Consider the following 22,881-nt stretch of genomic DNA (forward strand, 5'->3'; position numbering starts at 1 on the left):
ATTGCCAAGCATCTTGCAAAACCTTTCCTTTAAGTTTGAGATGCCATTTATTTCATGGAGCTATCCTGTGCATCCTGGTTGCTGATTCAAAGGTCAACCGATGTTCGGCTCGATTTATCCACATCATGTATTCTCTAATGGATCTAATCCATACGGTGCATGACACCAATTAGACTACAGTTAATAACAAAATCAAAATCCCTCACTAGTTAATTGATGCATGCTAATTAGATTGCTTAAGCTGTACATGGTGAAGTGTAAGGGTACAGCGTAAAAAAAGATGTAGATTTTTGTGAATATGGTATACGGCTAAGAAATAAGGCTCACCTCCTCGTTCTCGATCTTTAATGTAGCCAGGCGGGACTGCAGTTGATGGTAGCGCATCAGAAGCTCTGTCTGGACCGGCTGCTGAGCACTCACCTGGCACACCTAACACACACACACACACACACACACACACACACACACACACACACACACACACACACACACACACACACACTTGTTTTACGATAGGCTTTACTACTGCATGTACAGTAAACACTGTGGCATGAAGTGGCAGCTTATATGTCACTTTTACTCTCTAATTTAAGCCAATCTAAGGTATAACTGTGCTCCCTAGACCTACTATGTACCTTAAATAATTTTAAATGCTTAACTTTATTCATGATTCAAAGGTAAAAGATACATACTAAAGATACAAATGTACCGTTCAGGATAGTGACAAGCAGAAGTTCAATTGGAGATTGCACTTCTTTATACATACCAATAGTCTGTTTAATATTACATGTGTCGAGGTCTCAATATTATATTGCTTGCATTTGTAATAAAAAAATTAAAAGCATGACACCTGTACTTTAACACAAGAAGTGTTTTTTGTATTTATATATACAATTTATGATTATTATTTAGACATTTTTTTGTTCACAAATCTACTGTACTGGTTGGTACTGCAGTGTCACTGTGTGCTGTTTTGCACAAAATGCTGTTTACGTGCAATTTCAAAAGCGTCCTGGTTATTTTTGTGTTTTCTATTGTTAATTTATGTTGTCTGTGCACCTTAGTCCTGAGAGAAAGCTGTTGCATCTATCTATATATATATATATATATATATATATATATATATATATATATATATATATATATATATATATATATATATATATATATATATATATATATATATATACACATACAATTTATATAATTTATTTAATATATTTATATTTATATTAAGCTGTCTATTTATTTGTGTTTGAAATATGCTGTACTAGATTGAATTCAGGAAAGCCCTTTACAAATGTCAATTTATAAATGATTCTTTCTTTTGGCTGCCGCACAAACACACAGTGAAACTTCTGGGTAGATGGAGTTGTTATGTCCACCTCACTCACCTCGTCTCCCATGTGAGGCAGATACTCAAAGCGCATAGGAGGACAGAACACCTGGTTGTACATGTCCATGATCTTGTGCTTGTCACTGCGGGAGTCTAGGTTGTCAACGGCGCTCTCAATCAGATCCAGGCCTTCATGGCGAGAAGTCTCCAGGTTATACTCGGCAGAGAGATAAGTCCTAAATGTTCGTGCCAGGCTGGCATGATAACCAAGGTCACAGCACTGAAAAAGAACAGAGGACAAAAAGAGGGATGTTTCAAAGACCAGGCAAAGCCTTAGCATGTACACCAGCTCATTTCTGTTCTCCATGGTAACAAGTTCCGAACAAATCAATTTTAGATCTAGTCAAAAAAGCTGAAATGGGAAAATTGGTGGCATTATCATCAATTTGTAGGGCATTCTGCAATTAAATTTTTTATTCACTGTTACATACAAACACTTGACTTTGGATAAAAGAACATGTCTAAAAACATGAAATGGCTTGAGGAAGGAAAAAGAGCAAAATGAGGCCTTTAACACAAATTTAGAAGTACATGCACAGTGGGATATCCAGTCTAATTAGTTTCTGTGTTAAAAAATAGCATTAGCTAACCTCAATTAGAAGAACACTTTGCACGTTTTAAGCATGCTGCAGGGAAACAAACATGTCTGTGAAACTTTTATATGGGTGTTTTAATAAAGAGGAGTCAGCAAGCTCTCTTGAGCCATAAATCCATCCATTAGGCATAATTAGTTGTTTAAGTAAAGTCATTTGTAAAATACCAAATGAGCTCATTTAAATAACCTGATTACAAAATGCTTTAGAGATTTACTCTTGTGTATTTTCATATAACTGTAACACAGTGTCATTGATTGTGTACTTAGATACACCAAAACTGAAACTGTGTATTAGGACTGATATTGGCATCACAAGTTTGCTGAGAATGGATAGATAGGCAGAAAGACAGACAGACAGACAGACAGACAGACAGACAGACAGACAGACAGACAGACAGAGAGGAAAGCAGGCAGACAGATGGATAGACAAACAGACAGACAGACAGACAGACAGACAGACAGACAGACAGACAGACAGACAGACAGACAGACAGACAGATCATGCTAAGTGGCTATAATTGTAATTCACAGCTCAAGTCACAACTAAATGAATGTTATACCAATTTATTATACCAAGCAGCGCTGATGGTCGTGGGGCTCGCAGGCCGACCTAGCAGAAGGCATGGAGTCAGATGAGTCCTCTCCAACCTCCCCTGCTGGGCCGAGCTCCTGTTCCCCTGGTAAAGCTCTCTCTGCTGCGAGAGTTGGACAAGGGATTTAACTCTGGGGCTGACAATATCAAGGAGTTACGTCGTGCTGCCGACCTAACCCTTAGAGCCACCAAGGAAACGGTGCGGGCCATCGGTTGCTCCATGTCAGCCTTAGTAGCCACAGAAAGGCATCTGTGGCTCACCCTGTCAGAAATTCCTGACAGGGACAGGGTTTTTCTGCTAAATGCCCCGATAGCTTCGAGCCTGTTCTGCGACGCGGTAGGCACAGTAGTCAACTGGTTCCAGGAGTCTAAAACGTAGTTGGCTGCGTTTTAGCATGCTGCTAAATGGCATCTGTTCACCACGTAGTGTGAGCACCACCAGTTGGACCCAATTAACTGCCCGGTTGGGTCAGTTCTGGAGTTCCTGCAGGAACAGTTTGCTGCAGGGTTGTCCCCGTCTTATTGTACCCCGCCAGGGGGCCAGTCGCTGGGGAAACACCCCCTTATGACACGTTTCCTACGGGCACCCGAAGGCTGAGGCCTGGGACACAACCCAGAGTGCCTGTGTGGAACTTGGCCGTTGTGCCTAAGGTGCCTGCGGCTTCCTCAGGACCTGTCATTTTGCAGGCATTCTGCCCTCCTCCTTTCCTAGCCCCTAACCAGGAGAAGCAAAATCTGTGGAGGAAGTCGGAACAGCTGTCTGCTATGGCCCTCACAGAAAAGGTTTCCCGGCTAATAAGCAGACGCTCAGTAGATGGATTGTGGACGTCATTTGTCTGTGTTATGAGTCTTCTGTTCTTTTCACTCCTTTCGGCGTTAAGGCTCATTCCACCCACTGGAGTGTCTCTCCAGGACATTTGTAAAGCTGCTGGTTGGTCCACCCCGCTGAGCTTTGTCAAGTTCTACGGCCTCAAAATCAGAGTCATTCTCGGCTCCTCTGTCTTGCATGCAGGTTGTGCTCAGACACACTAGGCAGGGACCGGTCAGTATGGCATTATTGGACACTCGTTCCCGAAGCGTTTTTGACGTAGCTCAATTTACTGAAAGGGAACGTCACTAGGTTTTGTGGTACCCATAGTTCCCTGAGGAAACGAGAGCTGCGTCAACGTGCCATACTCCCTGCATCCCTGCAGTGCTTACCTTCTCCTTTTCCAGAAGCTGATGTCACTTCCATCGCGCTCCCATTTTGTAGCTTCCTGGTGATGTCGCCCGCTAATGAGCTGCCACTTTTGGGCCCTTTAGCAAGGCCCTTAACTCTCTGTGCTCTAGAGGCACTGTATCATGTTGGACCCTGCACTCTAACCCCAACTTCTGAGCAAGCTGGGATATGTGGAGAAAATACTTTCACTGTGCTGTAATGTACATGACTTGCTCTAAACATTTGATGCTGGAATTGTAATGCAAACAAATATCCCCTTCTGTTATGCATTAATGAGAGGAGAAGCCAACGTGTAAACGATATCATAAATATTCATGTAAATTAATTATTTTCCTGTAAAATAAATAAACAGCTTTCAGGCAGCACGATGTGCTAGGGAGTGTTGCTGATTCACAACTCCTGGGTCTCCGCTTTAATCCAAAGCTCTGTTTACCGTCTTTCAAAGCTCTGGTTACCGAGTTTGTGTTTATGTGCGTCTTGTGTAATGTGTGGACTGCCTATGCTTAACTGTCTCTAAATGTGGATGGCAGTGTTAAGTTTGGTATTGCTGCACACAAATAGACTTGTGTTCCCAGGATTAAATCTGTATCCCCTGCTACTCTGAGATAAATGAATTAAAGGTAAAAAAAATAAATGAGACACAACTTATCTTTGGCAATATTACAAGCGGAAACTCACTTTTGTTTAGGTGTATCACTACACCAAACTATGCTCTCAAAAGTTCATGTGCAAATGGTTTCAATTTCCTCCCCACCTTTTTTCCTGTAACAGGAAAAACACAAGAGAAAGAAAGCCGTAACCTGAAATCCGTGTCACCTTTGTGTGTGTGTGTGTGTGTGTGTGTGTGTGTGTGTGTGTGTGTGTGTGTGTGTGTGTGTGTGTGTGTGTGTGTGTGTGTGCCCTTTTGCCCTTTGCCATCTCATAGGATGCATGTGTTAAGAAAAAAACAGCAATACACTGCTGAACCCCCGCTGTCTCTCATTAGAATTCCAGGTGGATAAATTTGTCTGTCACACTCACACTCACACACACACCCACACCCACACCCACACCCTCACACACACACGCACACACAGAGCAAGCAAGTGGTCAGTATGTTTTTCAGTGTCACTGAGAGAAAAAACATTTACTTATGACAAAACAATCACTGCATTAACTCTAGTGGCAAAATTATGAGCTTAAAAAAACAATTCAACTGGTTTTCAATTAAAGTAAACATCTGCTCTGCTAGAATAAATAATCCTGGAATGATATCATGATGCAGCAGTGGCGGGTGCCAGAATTACACTTCCAGAAAGGCTATAATTATGCAAATCAGAAAAAAAAAATAAAGTCTGTGAGAAACATTTGGAGGATATAACATCAATGGGCTTTAGTGAGACCCAGTACCCACAATGCATTGGGGAAACAGATGGAGTTCCCTGCAGTTTCACTGTGTCAAATAAACACATACACATCCATGCCAACGTACACAAACACATGTCTCATGTGGCATACTCACGTCAATCATGTCGGAGACGTCGTGAATGTAGTATTTTGCCACTACTGCGTTGGTTGCTGCCAAATTCAATAAATAGTCGTTGCGAGCTTTTGTGCATTTCAGCTTGTTTTCCGAATACTTGGCTTGTCTCTAAAGAAGGAAGAAAGAAAACAACATACGATAAATGCATTCATTTGGGGAAAGTACACACAAGTATTAGTATATAGGTTTTATTTTTCAACAGTTCTGGTTAGCTAATTTGATTAATTAAGCAGCATTTTCTAAGATTAACTATCATTTTTACAACCCGAAATGAGCTCACTGTGTGAATCACTCCAATTTCCTAATTTGAAACATCATCAATGTTCAAGTAAGAAAAAACTTTTCCGTTATATAACTTATGCCTTGAAAGCTCATGAGCTGATGGAATAGGAGACACCAATTTGAACAGAAGCACCTTTAACCTGTAATGTACAAATCATCTTGTGCTATAGTGAGCTGCCAGATTGGCTATAAAGTGAGTATGGCTACTTCAATTGCCACTAGCCAGGAAAAAATAAAAAGAACATCTAGCCATATTGTGTCTGAATATCAGGCATTTGATATCAATGTCTTGTTTATAGAACTGTTATAAAAAGCAATATCACACAAACTATTTTCGAAGATGGTCATGGCTGTGATTAGATTCATGTCTACAGCTGAATCACATATATGCCATAATTCGGTATAATTGCACTATTGCTCCTGCATTACTGCCTAAATAAACCTTTCCTTTTACTGCTACAATATTTGTGACACTTACCATCACTTGAACTTGGAAAACGAAACCTGTTTCAGCATGACAATGCCCCTGTGCACAAAGTGAGCTCAGCTCCATGAAGATACAGTATGGCTTACATGGGTTGGCTGGACAATCTTAAGTGGACTGCTATAGAGCTCTGACCTTAACCTGAGAACATCTTTGAAATTAATTGGAACACTGATTCCACCCCAGGCCTCCTCACTCCACCTATCTCTATAGCTTAACTAATGCCGTTGTGGCTGAATAAGCACAAATCTCCACAACCACACTTTAAAAACTAGTGAAACATCTTCCCAAAAGAGTAGAGGTTATTTTAGCAGCAAACGGGGAATACATTTAGAAAGTACATCCGAATCTTATGGTGTATTGTACTATATATAATGTGTGTGTTTATTATGACTATATTCAGTGTATGATACATAGTGATAATTTTAAACAACATAAATCTTTCTTACGGTCAAAAACTGTAGAAATATTTATCTACATTTCTGATAGTAAACAGATTTCGTGACTACACAATGCACAAGATGCAAGTTTTTCTTTTCAAAGAGCCTATACAGAGCTCCATGCACACTGAAGCTCATCTGTTAAACAGCTCCAGCTGGGACATGTTGAATTTTTTATCAAACAGAATCAGGGCTCAGATCTGACAGCTGCTTTAATGGCATGAAACATAAAGTCATAAAATGATACTAGCACTAAATTCTTAAATGATGTACAAATTGCGGCCACGTCGTTCGAATGCTAATGCTCATGCTAATCACGTGCCATTTTACATGTAAACATGTGTATTTTTAATGAACACAAATAACTAGAATTGTGACCAACAGGTGACTTTAAGGCTATTTGATAATTATTATTATTGAAATTGTAATTGATCGTAATATGGATTGGTGCAGCTCTGCAATGTGTGCATGAGAAAAAAAGAGAGAGTGAGGGGATTTTTGATTTTGATTTTAAACACTTAAAATCCTAGTCTTTGTTGAGAAATTACAACTCAGGTCATTTTGCTGAACTGGCCCGTGCTAGTATGTGTGTGAGTCCACACATGAAGTCTGGGCAGTATACATCCTCACTGCAATTCATGTAAACTAGCTCCTCTCTTACAGGGCCTTTTATCAAGTCTAATCAGGCTTTCAGGGTCTGATGGAAGCACAACAGGAAATAGCATGGTGGATGAAGGGCAGCTCCACGGTGGCGAAGGAGCTCGTTTCGATATGTCACCTACTTAAGCAGCCATTAAATCTGTGAACAGACAAACCTTATCTCAAGACAATTAAACTGTCATGAAGCGACACTGAAAGCGGTTCGCATTTGGCCTTTTCTCACCTTCTCCTTCATCTTCTCGATCTTCCTGACAGAGCTGCGACGCTGTGCGCGCTCCTCATGCCGCAGGAGATTTACGTTCAGGTCCCCGGACTTGCTGTACTGTTTCTCCTCCTGCTTCTCGGCGTCCTTCAGCTTGCTCTCGGCACTGATGCTCTCTGTGTGGTACATGTGGTAGGTCTTCATCACCTACAGGGGGCAGTAAGGAAGCAGCAGGGGAACAAAGAAAGCATTTAATTCAAAAATCATATGACAATGTGCTCGTACGTAGAAAAACTCAACAACATTTATACTCTATGCTACAATCAAAATGACTATGTTCTAAGTGCAGTCTCAGAATCTCATGTGATTGAAAAGAACAGTTTGGTGGCACAGCTGTCACCCCCAGGACAAAGAAAGCAATTTGAAATGCTGATGATAATGAATGAACAATGCAAGTGAACACCCGCTCTCTCTGTGGGCATTCAATAGCTAAAATTTGGGTTTCCCAGCTGTAATATTGTTGCAAGGCATGTTTATAATTAGATAACTGCTATTCTACAAAGACTTCCACTACTGCACGGTTAAAGATGATCTTGAGTGCGTCTCAATCAGCTCCCTGATTCAAGAGTTAGAGCACAGATCAGAGAGTCTGCCTGTTTTAATCACAAAATCCTTTCAGTGCACTGGAAAAAATTCCCTCTAAAAAATCCCACAATGCACAGCAAAAATACAGGGAGTATCAATCCTCTTACTAGAAATGACAAATTTTTTTTGAAACCTCACATCTTGGGGGAAGGGGGATTGGGGGACGGAAGGGTGGAAATCTCTTAGCCAACTTTGTCTACATATGTAGCTTGTCATCATTGTTTTTTTTCCTGTACTGAAAGATGAAAGCATATCTTCTGCGCAACTTCATTCCTCAAGTGCAGCACAAGGCTCCGTTACAGAACAGTAACAACTTGGAGTTGAAACGTCTGTACTTATAAGAGGATTAGATATGAGAACATTAATGATGATGTTCTAGTTAAGGGTTAGACATCTGTTGGCTAATTTCCAACTCATTAAGAATTTAGCATTAGCATGAACGGACAACTAATAATTCTATTAGTAACCTCACCAGGCACACAAAGTCCTGTGATTTGTGTTACCAAAAACCTTATTAAATTGGTTAACCTAGTTAAATTGTAGATAGCATATTGTAATATCATGCAATCTAGTTAATTAAGTGTATTCATTATCTTTTGTGTCATTGTTCGAACACTTGACAAAAGTCAAAAAGTCACTGAACAAAAGAGATTTATGCTATACTTGCTATTTTGCTCAGCTTTGTTCCAATATACATGCATATGCATGTTAGAAAATGCTGTATATTACCTGTAAAAATGTAAATGACAGAAAGACTAATATAAAAAATGAGATGCAGTGCACTGCCATCGCCAAATTCTGTTTTAAAATAATCTTTTCTGCTGCAGTGGAGGTTTGTTCTTTCCGTGGATGAGCAAGCAAACAAATGAAACAGCCTAGACACATAATCTTAATGTCTTAGGCACCCTGTCTCATGAACTGCCCATGCCTGGTTTCCTAATGAGAAGAAAATGTAATTTAATCAATATGGCAACTTACAGGTCTCTGTCAAAGCAAAAAGCTGTGTAATTTAAAAATAACTGCAACAATCATGGATCGTAATGAAGTCTTATTCTGTCAAGCTTAATATAATGTACGTTGGGGTTTTATTGTATCTTGGCAACTATCTCCACATATACAGTAGTGTTCTATTATATATTAAATGAGCACTGAGTTTAGGTGAATGTTTGTTAGTAAAACTGTTGAATTTTTTTATAGTTTTTTTGCCAGACATTAAAGGTCCTGCTTTTCCTTAATTCAGAAACTAACACCACATACTTGCACTAATGCAGGTGGCTTTTTCTGTTTGCTTTTTTTTTTCTTAAAGCCTGCTAAAAACCCAGTCATTAAACAAGTCCATGGCTTCTGGTCACCGTTTCCTGCTGGATAAAGCTGTTTCCTGTGGCTCATTAGGAGGAGGATGAGCAGAGTTTGAGCCTCTGGACATCCAAAAAAATAATAATCCACAGACAACACGATCGGTGTGTTAAAATGTGCACAATCATCCTTTATAAGAACGTTCTCATTAGAGTAGAAACGAGAAAGCAAGAAAATCTATTTTTAATGTTGCAGTCCTAATTAAATATTATGGATGGTCCTGCAACAGCTTTCAGCATTCAAATGAAGAACTGATGCATCTGTATTTTCTTTATGCTGCGGTTTTAATGGTTGCTGCTGCACAGTTTTATGAATGCCCGCACCTGGCTCTTTTATGGAACACGGCTTCCTGGAACATACAGCTGCTGTCCTTTGCATAGGAACTTTTACAGCTCTAACACTCATCATTTGATCAGGGGAAAGTCAGAAAACATAAGTAAACATTATAATGCAGAAGATCATAACACTGTGTCCCCTAGTTAAAAGGAATGACAGATATCTTACTACATAAACTGCATCAACAAGCAAAGACGGCATCTTATTTACTACTGAGGAGAAAACAGGAGGCGTGGATAGAAGCAGGCCAGATCTATATATAAGTCCCAGAAAAGCAGAATCTCAAAATCAGCAAATCCGAGGTTCTCATGCAAAAACATAGATTTATTCTGCTTGACTTTTGAAAAAAAAACAACAGCAGCACCACCAGAATAAATGTGGACCAACAATTAACCCCACAACAGAATCGAATACACTAAAATATAAATAGCTTTTTTAATGATGCATGTAATGTAATTCTCGGGTTATAAGACACACTGATAAACAAGGTAACAGTTCAATCAGCTGATTGTGTAACAGATGATACAGTGAGAAGATGTATGAAACCTGAGTATATGATGTCAGAGTTATTTGTGAAGTATACCATAATGTTTGGATATAACATCATATTAGTGCTGGTGAGTAATGTTGCCATCTTACTGTCTTTGTGTAGTTTTTATGTGTTCTTTTTGTGGGTTCTCTAGTTTTCTCCCACCTCTGTTAAGCCTTGCATGGAAATACTCTAGTTTTGAATGTACGTGTGTGTGTGTGTGTGTGTGTGTGTGTGTGTGTGTGTGTGTGTGTGTGTGTGTGTGTGTGTGTGGGGTGTGTGTGTATGCATAATCTTTTGTTCAGAGTAAAATCCTTGCTTGTGCATCTAGCTCATTCCTCAGGCCCTGATGAGGTTAAGTTAGTAAATAATAAATACAAAAATTATAAATTGTATTAAATATTAAAGGTGTGCCAAGAAATAGTCCACACTATCTTTTTGTTAGACAATATGTAGTTTCAGTTGTTAAAGTTCTTTTTTAATAAAAAATGTTTGCACATTCTTCAAAAGGGTACACATGGAGTTGATGTCTTGATATACAATGATTATTGAGGAATAGTGTGTGACTTGAGAGACATTTCACACAATTAAACTTGATATGAAAAATGATTTGTATGAAAACCTTTTCATAAATTCATTCATAAATTCATAAATGTTTTCATAAAATCATACATTTTCATAAATTCATTCATAAAATCACCAGTATTCTTTTGAATGTACTCATTCTTTCATCCTCAGTAACCATTTCATCCTGGTCCAGGTGGTGGTGGTTATGTAGCCTACACCCTTAATGGAATGCAATTATAGAAACCAATTCATGCCATGTTTTTTAGGCTGGTGGGGGGAAAACCTGGAGAAATACCAAGATTTAACATGCAGAAAAACTAGACCTAGACAGTAACTTGAATTTAAGAAGGAACCAGAGATCTTGTAGCTGTGAGGTGGAAACGCAACCCACTATATCACTATATCAAAATCTACATCTTTATCCTGCTTTTGAGTCTGGTTCCTCTTTTTCTTTGCCACTGCTGCCACTGGCTTTCTCATTAGGGATACATTTATAAGTTTAACCACAAACTTGTCCATATATAGTGTTTAGTCACTAATAACAGTCACATATGTTGTCAATAAATACCACTTCTATTTTCTATTAAGATTCCAGTAATCTCTGACTGGAAAGAACTTTTGGGAATATGTGGACCCTTTTGGCAGGACATTTAACTCTAACTTTACTCCAATATCATTTGCACAGAAATGCTAATACTTCTTACAATTCACCAGCCACAGTTAACCTGTAAAAAATCTGCTTTGCTGTTACAGATAAATGTACCAAGCAGGACCAGTGAAACGAACAATCTATACAAACAGCTCAAGGTGCTAAATGCATTGCTACTGTTTTATTTATTTACATTTATGCTTGTAAGAGTAACTACCGGCTCTACTGCAGGAGCAGTACTGCAGTCTTTCTGCACTACTGGGTCTCATTGCTAATTCCCTGCACATACTTCCACCATCAGGAAAGAGGTCTGGTCAATAACTTAGTCTCTGTGTGAAGGTGTGTTTTTTTTCTTTTTTAATTAATATTGAATTATTTGTTTTTTAAATTTTTGATTATGAAGCCATTAAAAAAACACTAAATGACATCATCGTCTTGTTGATGTATAAGTTTTGAGCTTGTACATGAAAATGCAGAATAATTTAGCATTGGAGATGAGCCACATTCAATCATTCATGAATATGCGCACACACACACACACACACACACACACACACACACTGACACACACACTTCTTCTCTTCTTCTTCTGGCTGCTCCTATTAGGGGTCTCCACAGCAGCTCATCTGTCTCCATACCCCCTGTCCTCTACATCTGCCTCTTTCAAACCAACTACCTGCAGGTCTTCCTTCACCACATCCATAAACCTCCTCCTTGGCCTTTCTCTTTTCTTCCTGCCTGGTGGCTCAATCCTAAGCATTCCTTTTCCTATATACCCCATGTCCTTCCTCTGCACATGTAAAAAACATTGTCTCCAACATTGTCTCCTCACCTTGTTTCCAAACGTCCATCATGCGCTGTCCCTCTAATAAACTAATTTCTAATCCTGTCCATCCTTAAAACTATCAATGAAAACCTCAACATCTTCAGCTCTGCTACCTCCAGCTCCACCTCCTGTCTTTTACTCAATGGCACTGTCTCTAATCCATACAACATCTCAGGTCTCACCACAGTCCTATTAACTTTTCCTTTCACTCTTGCAGATACTCTTCTATCACAAATCACTCCTGCCACTCTTCTCCACCCACTCCAACCTGCCTGCACTCTTTTCTTCACTTCTCTAACACACACTCCATTACTTTGCACTGTTGATGCCAGATACCTGAACTCCTCCACCTTCTCCACCTCTTCTTCCTGCAACCGCACCACTGCCCTCCCTCTCATTCACACACATGGAGACTCCTGTCTGACCTCATCTGTCAACCTGTCCATCACCACTGCAAACAGGAAACGGCCGATCCTTGATGCAATCCAACCTCCACCTTGAACCAGTCTGTCGTTCCTACTGCACACTTTACTGCTGTCACACTGTCCTCATACATGTCCTTTACTCACAAACACACACACACACCACATACACAAAATAAATAAATAAATAAATGCACATTGACATCCAGAATGAAAGTCTGTTGTAAACAAATAAACTCTGCTTATCTTATGACTGATTCATCACTCTCTAAGGCTGTAAGCTTACAACACACAACAATAATCAAGCTTTAGTCCTCTGTGTGTTTGTTATGCCAACTGTTTAACAAGATAAACAGCAATCACTGCATTTAGGAGGAATTGAATGTGTGTGAATTGACAGAGTGAGAGAGAGCGGTTCTTTTTTCCCATGTTCAGTTAATAATCAGCAACATCATATCTTTGTGTGGGTTTCCTTTGGGTTACTTGGTTTCCTCCCTCACCTTAAAAATAGACCTGTAGTGTGACTGGATCCTCTCAAGGTGCCTGAATAAGTGTGTGAATGAGTGTGTGAGTGAGTGTGTGAGTGTGTGAGTGAGTGAGTGAGTGAGTGTGTGTGTGAGTGAGTGAGTGAGTGTGTGAGTGAGTGAGTGAGTGAGTGTGTGAGTGAGTGAGTGAGTGAGTGAGTGAGTGAGTGAGTGAGTGAGTGAGTGTATGTGTGTATGTGTGTGTAGTACTTTGCACTAGACTGTTGTGTAATTCTGTAATGCACACTGCACACACTGATGAGATGGCAACTAAAGGTGAATGAATGAATGTATATTCTTTGCAATAATATCTTAAAAGCAGGACAAGAAAAGTAATTTGGCTGTTCCTAAAACATATCCATTCCAAACACAATCCACACACCTCTTACAATGTGTGTGATAGATCAATGTAAATTAAATAAAATTCAGGTAACATGTTGTTCAGCAGCAGGTCAGGAATAAACTTTATTAGAACGTGTGTAAATACTACTTAAAAACAGCATTTAGATACACTTTAGAGTGTATCTGTAGATATTTGGGTCACTAAAGCATTAGCAAGGGGAGGCTCTGATGTTGAGTGTGGAGCCTGTTGTGTAATCTGTGTTCAAGGTCATCCCAAAGGTGCTCAGTGGGGTTGAGGTCAGGTCCCTGAGCAGGACAATCAAATTCTTCCACACCAACCATGTCTTTATAGAGCTCGCTTTGTACACAGAAAATCTGCCTTGCTCAAACAGGACCCTCTTAGTTCAAGTAAAAGAAAAATGTTTTTGCAAGTTGTGTGCTAAACAGGTGTCAGCTGTCACATGCACACATTGGCCTAACAGTGATAATTAGCTAGACATGCCACCACACAGATCATTTCATTACCTCCCTTTTCTTTTTAGCACTAAAGCATGCTAAGAATGTACTAGATAGAGCTGTATAAAACAGAAACAACCTACATTATAAAATAAAATATTTCTAAATGTTCCTCTAAGTAAGGAATTGTACAAATCCAAACTATGATGACCTTTTACTGTCTGTATAATGTAGAGATTTTATACAGGTTACGAGTTACACATCAGGTAGCCACTCGCTTTACATGTAAGTCTGCTGAAAATCGCCTTTTCACATTCTTGTGAAAGCATCATTCTTCTCAAAGAGAGTGAGAGAGAGCGGTTCTTTTTTCCCATGTTCAGTTAATAATCAGCAACATCATATCTTTGTGTGGGTTTCCTTTGGGTTACTTGGTTTCCTCCCTCACCTTAAAAATAGACCTCAATGTTCACAAAGCACATTCTTCTCAAAGCATCGGATAATAAAATTGGTTAATTTATTTGCTCTTTAAAATGGGTATACATATTGTTTGTTTGTTTTTTTGCGAGAATTAGGAAGAGAGTTGTTTTTCTTTGACACCTTTACATTCAAAAATAGCACCACAGGAAGAGTTTTAAACTTCACCAGACATGCGCTGTAGCTTATTTTAACTTTCCAACAAAGTTCAAGAGTAAGAATTACAACACTAAATACACTGCAAAAATTTGCAGTAAAACTGTTTGGTTTTTACCATGGAAAACACTCCTGAACTGGCAGTGAAAGATTTCAGTCAGGCAGCTGCTCAGAGATTATTTTCTGATAAAGTCTCATTTGTGAGTAATCTCACAAAAAGTAGATGATAAAAAAAAAAAGCTGAGACAGCAAGGTACTCATCAAGATAGAGATAATGAGAAAACCAGGTAAAAGAGCGAAAGAGAGCTAGAGAGAATGAAAGATAAAGAAAGAAAGAGGGAGATGGTTTCAGATGTCTTTTGTTTCATACTGATTGATAAGGACAGGTTACAGTACTGCATGATTAGTCAAATATGAGAGCATCAAGAATGAAACCGAAGAGGGAAAATACTCGTGTAAAAGAAGCCCAAAATGTGCCATTTCATCGGTAAATTCTGGCAGCATTACGGTCATTTGTACAGATATCATTATTGTTATGTGACTGAATGTGTCATGTTTGTGTCAGGCAGGTCACTCGACAGCGAGTTCTCCTTCTTCACCTAACACTGGACAAGAATACAAACAGACAAGACAGCAAAAGCAAAAGGCCATGTTGCCATGGTGAAGAATGTGCTGAATGTGTGTGAGCTATAATGTGGAAAAAAGAAGCGAGATAGGCGTGTGCGAGAGACAGATTACTCACCGTGTATAGCTCATTTGTCACTTTAACCAACTCCTCATGCATCTGAATGCCAATTTCTTTGCTCTGAAAAAAAAAAATTAATATTCATTAGTATCAACATATCAACAGTGAAATGCTTTCAAGAAAAAACTAATGCTGAATGGACAAAGACACCTGGTTTGTCTCTTCATACCTGAGCTAATGCACAGAAAAGCAAACAGTCTAATGCCATTATCTACAAGCCTGCTGTATTTTCTAGACAAGACACTCCACTGCAGTCAAAATCAACATACAGTACTCATACCACAAAATAAGATGCCTGTCAATGAGGATACAATACAATATGTGTGGAGATGCTCTATGTTTATCTTTGTCTTGTTATTTCTATTTATTTATTTTTTATTTTTTATTTCTTACATATTTATTTTACATCAATACATTTTATTTTAAGGTTCTGCATTCTTACAAATATAATTTCAATTATTTTACTGCTATTATTACTGTTAATACAAATACATTGGATTACACAAAAAAGTACTTGTACATTAAATGGAAAAATATACTGAGACACCTGACTTTTCAAACAATATGTGGTTTGTTGAAGGCACACAATTGTATTGTAGCATTAAATGTTTCCTTCGTTTTAACTAAGAGTCCCAAACCTGTTCCAGCCTGACAATACCCCTGTGCACAAATCAAGCTCCATGAACATATGGTTGGAATTGAAGATCTTGAGTGACCTGTTATAGAGTTCTGATCCCAACCCCTGTTGAATACCTTAGGATTCATTAAAAGTCTTGAATATAGTTTTGTTTATACTTACCAAAAACATCATTATTAAAGCTTTTTCAAGCCTTTTCATTGATTTCTTTTTGTAAATTCCATGAAATAGTAGTATTGTTCTATTGGGGGATTATTTTTAAAATTCAAGCAATTTATATATATATATATATATATATATATATATATATATATATATATATATATATATATATATATATATATATACTTTGATTGGGAAATAGAAAGCAAGACAAGGAGACGTGGTGGTGGAATGAGGAAGTGCAGGAGAGCATTAGGGGGAAAGAGATTGGCAAAACAGAAGTGGGATCGACAGAGTGATGAGAAAAGTAGGCAGGAGTACAAGGAGATGCGGCAGCAGGTTAAAAGGGATGTGGCGAAAGCCAAGGAAAAGGCATATGAGGAACTGTATAAGAGGTTGGACACTAAGGAAGGAGAAAAGGATTTATACCGATTGGCCAAGCAGAGGGAGCGAGCTGGGAAGGATGTACTGCAAGTTAGAGCAATAAAGGATGGAGAGGGAAATGTGTTGACTAGTGAGGAGAGTGTGTCGAGAAGATGGAGGGAGTATTTTGAGCAGCTGATGAATGAGGAAAATCAGAGAGAGAGAAGGTTGGAGGATGTGGAGTTGGTGAAGCAGGATGTAGATAGGATTAGTAAGGAGGAAGTGAGAGCAGCGATTAAGAGGATGAAGAATGGAAAGTCGGTTGGACCAGATGACATACCGGTAGAAGCGTGGAGATGTTTAGGAGAGATGGCAGTGGAGTTTTTAACCAGATTGTTTAACAGGATTCTGGAAGGGGAGAGGATGCCTGAGGAATGGAGAAGGAGTGTGCTGGTACCGATCTTTAAGCATAAGGGAGATGTGCAGACCTGCAGTAACTACAGGGGAATTAAGTTGATCAGTCACACCATGAAGTTATGGGAAAGAGTAGTGGAAGCCAGGCTGAGAGAAGAGGTGACCATCTGTGAGCAACAGTATGGTTTCATGCCGAGGAAGAGCACCACAGATGCCTTATTTGCTTTGAGGATGTTGATGGAGAAGTATAGAGAAGGACAGAAGGAGCTGCATTGTGTATTTGTGCATTTAGAGAAAGCGTACGACAGGGTGCCGAGAGAGGAGTTGTGGTATTGTATGAGGAAGTCAGGTGTGTCAGAGAAGTATGTGAGGGTGGTGCAGGACATGTATGAGGACAGTGTGACGGCAGTAAAGTGTGCAGTAGGTACGACAGACTGGTTCAGGGTGAAGGTTGGACTGCATCAAGGATCGGCCCTGAGCCCTTTCCTGTTTGCAGTGGTGATGGACAGGTTGACGGACGAGGTCAGACAGGAGTCTCCCTGGACTATGATGTTTGCAGATGATATTGTGATTTGTGGTGAGAGTAGAGAGCAGGTTGAGAAGAGCCTGGAGAGGTGGAGATATGCGCTGGAGAGAAGGGGAATGAAAGTCAGTAGGAGTAAGACAGAGTACATGTGTGTGAATGAGAGGGAGGGCAGTGGAGTGATGCGGTTGCAGGGAAAAGAGGTGGAGAAGGTGGAGGAGTTCAGGTACCTGGGGTCAACAGTGCAAAGTAATGGAGAGTGTGTTAGGGAAGTAAAGAAAAGAGTGCAGGCAGGGTGGAGTGGGTGGAGAAGAGTGACAGGAGTGATTTGTGATAGAAGAGTATCTGCAAGAATGAAAGGGAAAGTTTATAGGACTGTGGTGAGACCTGCGATGTTGTATGGATTAGAGACAGTGGCATTGAGTAAAAGACAGGAGGTGGAGCTGGAGGTAGCAGAGAAGATGTTGAGGTTTTCGTTGGGAGTGACGAGGATGGACAAGATTAGAAATGAGTTTATTAGAGGGACAGCCCATGTAGGATGTTTTGGTGACAAGGTGAGGGAGGCGAGATTGAGATGGTTTGGACATGTGCAGAGAAGGGACATGAATTATAGTGGTAGAAAAATGCTGAAGATGGAGCCACCAGGTAGGAGGAAAAGAGGAAGGCCAAGGAGGAGGTTCATGGATGTGGTGAGGGAAGACATGCAGGTAGTTGGTGTAAAAGAGGCAGATATAGAGGACAGGGTGGTATGGAGACGGATGATCCGCTGTGGCGACCCCTAATGGGAGCAGCCGAAAGAAGAAGAAGAAGAAGAAGATATATACTTTGATTTATATTAATATCATATTAAGAAATATTAGCTACAACCTATTAAGATATAATTTTTGCAGTGTTGCTGTGGTTAAACCTCACATCACCACAGGCTGTGCTGTTATTAGAAAATAATCAACACGTCACAACATACCATTCTATAGTTAATTCTTTTCTGGCCACACTAAAACCCATCAAATGCCGTTTCACCGCAATGTTAATACTGACATTTCAGAAATCACTTCATAAACAGGTGAGAACTCTTACAGTTCTTTAAAGTTATATAGTTTTAGGGCCTGTACGATTCTCACAACAACAGTAATCATATAACACAGCAAGCTGGAGGTATTTATTTGGTTACTATGTTTAATGAATAATATCAAACTATTTATTAAAGTGCCTGATTTTACTTTTTATTGTTTACTTTTGCCTAAAATATATATAAAAAAAAAACTCCAACCTATATTTCACTTTGAATTATAAACCACTGCACTGTCGAAAATAAAAGGAATTGTGATCATTATTCTACTTCTTTAGATGATCATAGCGTTAGCATTTCTAGTTCCATCATCCAGTCATTCCTCCTTCTGTACCTATTGTTATCTTTACCAGGAGAAAAAAATTGGGTCATATAATTAATCACTCCCAAGACTCACTTATACATCATGAATCACCTAAAATGTCAGATTAGAGCAGATGGGAGTAAACTTTTGAAGGAAGTGATTCAAATATAGGACCTAATATTCAATCATTCACTTTTTAATAACTGTGGTCTGTCATGTCCATTTTATGTCTAATTAGTTTTCTCTTGAAGGACCACAAATGAAGGTTAGCACAGGATATTAGTCAAATTCAGCTGCTGTCCAGATGTTTAATTTGAATTTCATAGTTTTAAAAGAAAATCATGTTGTTGTAAATTCTGAAAAAGAGAAATGTGCAGACCAGACCTTTAAAAAAAATCTGATCCAAAAGCAATGTCGAAAAACAGGCAAAGGTCAAGCGATAAGCAAACAGCATTAATTAGACCAGGCAAGAACAAAACCGAGAAAACCTGAACAAATTCACTAATCAGAGGGACTAGCAAGAACTACAAACACTATAAACAGAACATTTACTTTACAGTGTATGTGTGACCTGAGAGTCCTGTGAGTGTTGCTGTAAACGAAAGTGAATCCAGGTATGTGGGTTATATGAGAAGCATAAATGTGATAGTCTGCATGCTGTAGTCTCCAGCAGCCATGTGTGTAAGCCATGCTAAACTCTGGAAAGTGGAAACTGTTTCCATGGTTGATGTGACATAATAATTGTGAGACGTTTTGTGCTGCAGCATGAGTTTACGAATTCTATTTGATTAAATTGCATTTCCTATATTGCTTAGTATAAGTATAGTAATGGCAAAATGCAAATTGAATTATGTTCATAAATATGACAAAATCCCACTCCCAACAGACCCTTTTGCGAAAACGTTCCGCCATTCCAATATATTGGTCATTGCGACAGAAAATCTATTTCTCATTTCTTCAACTTTTACTGCTTAGTGTTTAATCAGTGCATACCTCCAGTATAGTTTACTTCCCTGGAGCATATGCAGAACTGCATTTATCTTCCCCTCAACCCTAACCTTACAATCAATGTGCTTGTTATGAAAACTAGCTTGATTAAATAATCCACTGACATAATTTTACTTCACAAAATTCTTAAAGAAAAAAACAGGGGTCCAAACACTTAATCAAAACTAACACTTTGCTTCTGTTAGAAATTTTTCAAGATTTCTTTTGAGCTATTTTATTGCTTTGTCTTCACATACTTTGGTGCTTGCTTCCTTAACATGAAATACAGTGAAACCTCGGAGCTCGCGGCCTCAGCGCTCGCGACCTCGCATGCTCGCGACTTTCATTCCGACCGGCGACTCTCATTCAGATCGGCTCGTGAGCAACCGCGAGCTGCTCAAAACGCTAGTTTTAACATTTCTAATCAAGGTTTATCTCATTAAAATTGTCTAAAAAATGCTTTAAAACTATTTTTATTATGTATTATTATACTGTACTTCTCTACTGCATACTTTACTGTACCTGTACTTAATTTATTTTTTTTAATTAAGCGTTGTAATTGCTGTTAATTTTTTATAAAAGTTTTGTTAAAATAGTCTAATAATTAAGTGTTATGGAGTGAAATAGTGTTATTTACTCATTTAAATCGATTTCGTATAGTTTTCTTTGGGTTTTTACTGGGTTGGAAGGGGCGTATCAAAAGGTCGCGAAAATTCGGAACTCGCGACCGGTCTTGGTCCCTAACCCTCGCTAAAGCTCCGAGGTTCCACTGTACTCCTGATTTATTTCTGCTTCCCCATAGCTGCTTCATGATCATAAATCACAGAGAGCTATAATCCCCTACAATCAATAATGCCTGAAGTATCAATGCAGCAAACAACAAAATATGAACAATGTATTACATCGAGCTGTGTAATTCAATTGCAAAATGCCATACAATATACTGAAAACATATGAGTGACCTCTGGATGTGACACAGTAAATGATTGGATATATTAGTTTCACCAAGCTGTACTTTGAAATTTTTATTGAAACAGTGACAGAAACACGTGTGCCGGACGTCAAAAAGAGGTCCGTGTGCAATGCGCAATACAGCGCGATTAAGTGCTCCCAACCATATTGCAGCTTTCAATATATTGTGCAACCTTTAGGAATCAATACTCACACTATGGCTGTGACACACACCACATCTAAAATCCAACCTTCCACCAGCAGCATGAGTTATGTGTTATAGGCAACACTAGATACCTTGACACATACATCACATCCTGTCAGCTCAAACACACACACACACAAACTTACACTCACACACACATATCCTTGAAGCTACTATTATTATCCTGCAAAACTAAGATTTTATTTTAACACATCTTAGCCAACAGCAAGTCTCATTTATCAAACTGCACACAAACAAATTCATTTATAAATTTTGCGAATTAGAATTTATACACAAGATATGTGGAATATTCTGGATTCCCCTAAGTTTGTGTAAATTTAATGTAATTGCAAATTGCATTATATGGATTATGATGTTAGGTTTAAATAGCATATTCATTTAATTGAATACAGAAGTCTGGGAAACTATCACTTTACATGAATCTGAGGGAAAGCAATCTGAAAAAAATCAAGATAAATAGCTATTTATCTTAAGATAAATTTGTATAGCTATTCATTTGCAACAGAAAGAAATGGCAATATATATAAAAGGAAATAAAGTTAGTCTGTGCCTGTGGTAGCCGTCACACTGCAAAGGCTGATCTGGGAGATTTACTACCCTCTATGCCAAGGGAATTACTCTTTCGGTTGTTTGGTCATCGTTTTGACGGTTTCAGCTCTCTGTAAGCCTGGCCTTTTAAGGGGTTTTGTGGGAGTCGCCAAATGCAAATGAGCTGTGCTAGTGGTGTACTTGATCATTTTCCGTTGGCTCGTGAATTTTATAATCATTCTTTCTGTGAGTACAAAGAAATCTGGTAGGAATTTTCAGTTCGGTGTGCCCTACACCAAACCTTTTACTCACTGCTGAATTGATCAATGTTGCCCATTTAGAACATACTCAGTTTATTCAGTTGTTTCAGTGTTCAGTGTATTATTGTATAGTGTTTCATTTGTATAGTGTATCATGTGCATAACTTAGGTAAAACATGCAAAGATAATGCATGCTAGATTTTTAAGAATGTACAGTAAAATAACATTTTACATTTTGTAGTGCTCTAAAATGAATTTTAGCTGCTTTAAAATTGCTGTGTGGTTAGATTTACTATTGTGACTGCAATGTCAAACATAAAACATGAAGATGGTCATAGTTGTTCTGATGCAACACAGTGAAAGAATCAGACCAGTCACTCTTCATCAGAGAAAACACTGCTTTGACTAGCAGCTTACTGCCAATGTGCGATGACTTTCTTTTCCTCCCAACTCCTGCTAACCTTTCTGGGCACATCTTAAGCCCTGAGCACCAGTATATGCCTAATTATTACAGTGTAAATATAATTGGTGGATCAATTCACTGACTGTATTACAGTGATACACAGAGCCTTTCCACAATAAATTTTTGATAGAAGTGCTAATCATCAAAAGAGATGAGTAGTTACACTTAAACTTAACATGGTGCAATTCTACAGAGATCATTGTTTAGCCCTAAGCTAGCAGAGCATCCAGCTGAGACACCAGTTTGAGTTCTCAGCATGGGGGTGTTTTCCACCTAAAAAATAAAGATGCAAAAAATATAATCCTTCAATTCCCCGCAAATCACACACAACAGTAGTGACAGTAAACTGCATCAGGGAACAGTTGCAGATTTCTTATTCTCAGCTAATCTGTTTTCAAAAAACCCTAGGGCAGTAAGGCATTATCATAGATTTAATTACCATGAATTTAATCCAAATCGCATCCAAATAAATCTTAAGGACAGCGCTATGCATACACCTGCACTCCTCTAAGCTAAAACAGAGTACAGAAAAATGCTTATTACAGTAGGCTCACACTGAGGTGCACCAGTTTACT

At 38.8% G+C, this 22,881-nt stretch overlaps 1 protein-coding gene across 2 annotated transcripts in view; it reads right to left on the reverse strand.

The window, feature by feature from the left end:
• Positions 1-22,881, reverse strand: part of srgap3 (SLIT-ROBO Rho GTPase activating protein 3) — a 119,296-nt gene that overhangs the window by 36,838 nt on the left and 59,577 nt on the right. For both annotated transcript variants that reach the window (XM_083570729.1, XM_083570728.1), the window contains exons 4-8: positions 15,417-15,479; positions 7,414-7,599; positions 5,304-5,432; positions 1,395-1,616; positions 328-429 (exon numbers count right to left, since the gene is read on the reverse strand). In XM_083570729.1, the coding sequence (XP_083426855.1) occupies positions 328-429; positions 1,395-1,616; positions 5,304-5,432; positions 7,414-7,599; positions 15,417-15,479 (702 nt within the window). The remainder of the gene's footprint in view (positions 1-327; positions 430-1,394; positions 1,617-5,303; positions 5,433-7,413; positions 7,600-15,416; positions 15,480-22,881) is intronic.

This window comes from Silurus aristotelis, assembly GCF_946808225.1.
Source record: "Silurus aristotelis genome assembly, chromosome: 2".
NCBI classification, from domain to species: domain Eukaryota; kingdom Metazoa; phylum Chordata; class Actinopteri; order Siluriformes; family Siluridae; genus Silurus; species Silurus aristotelis.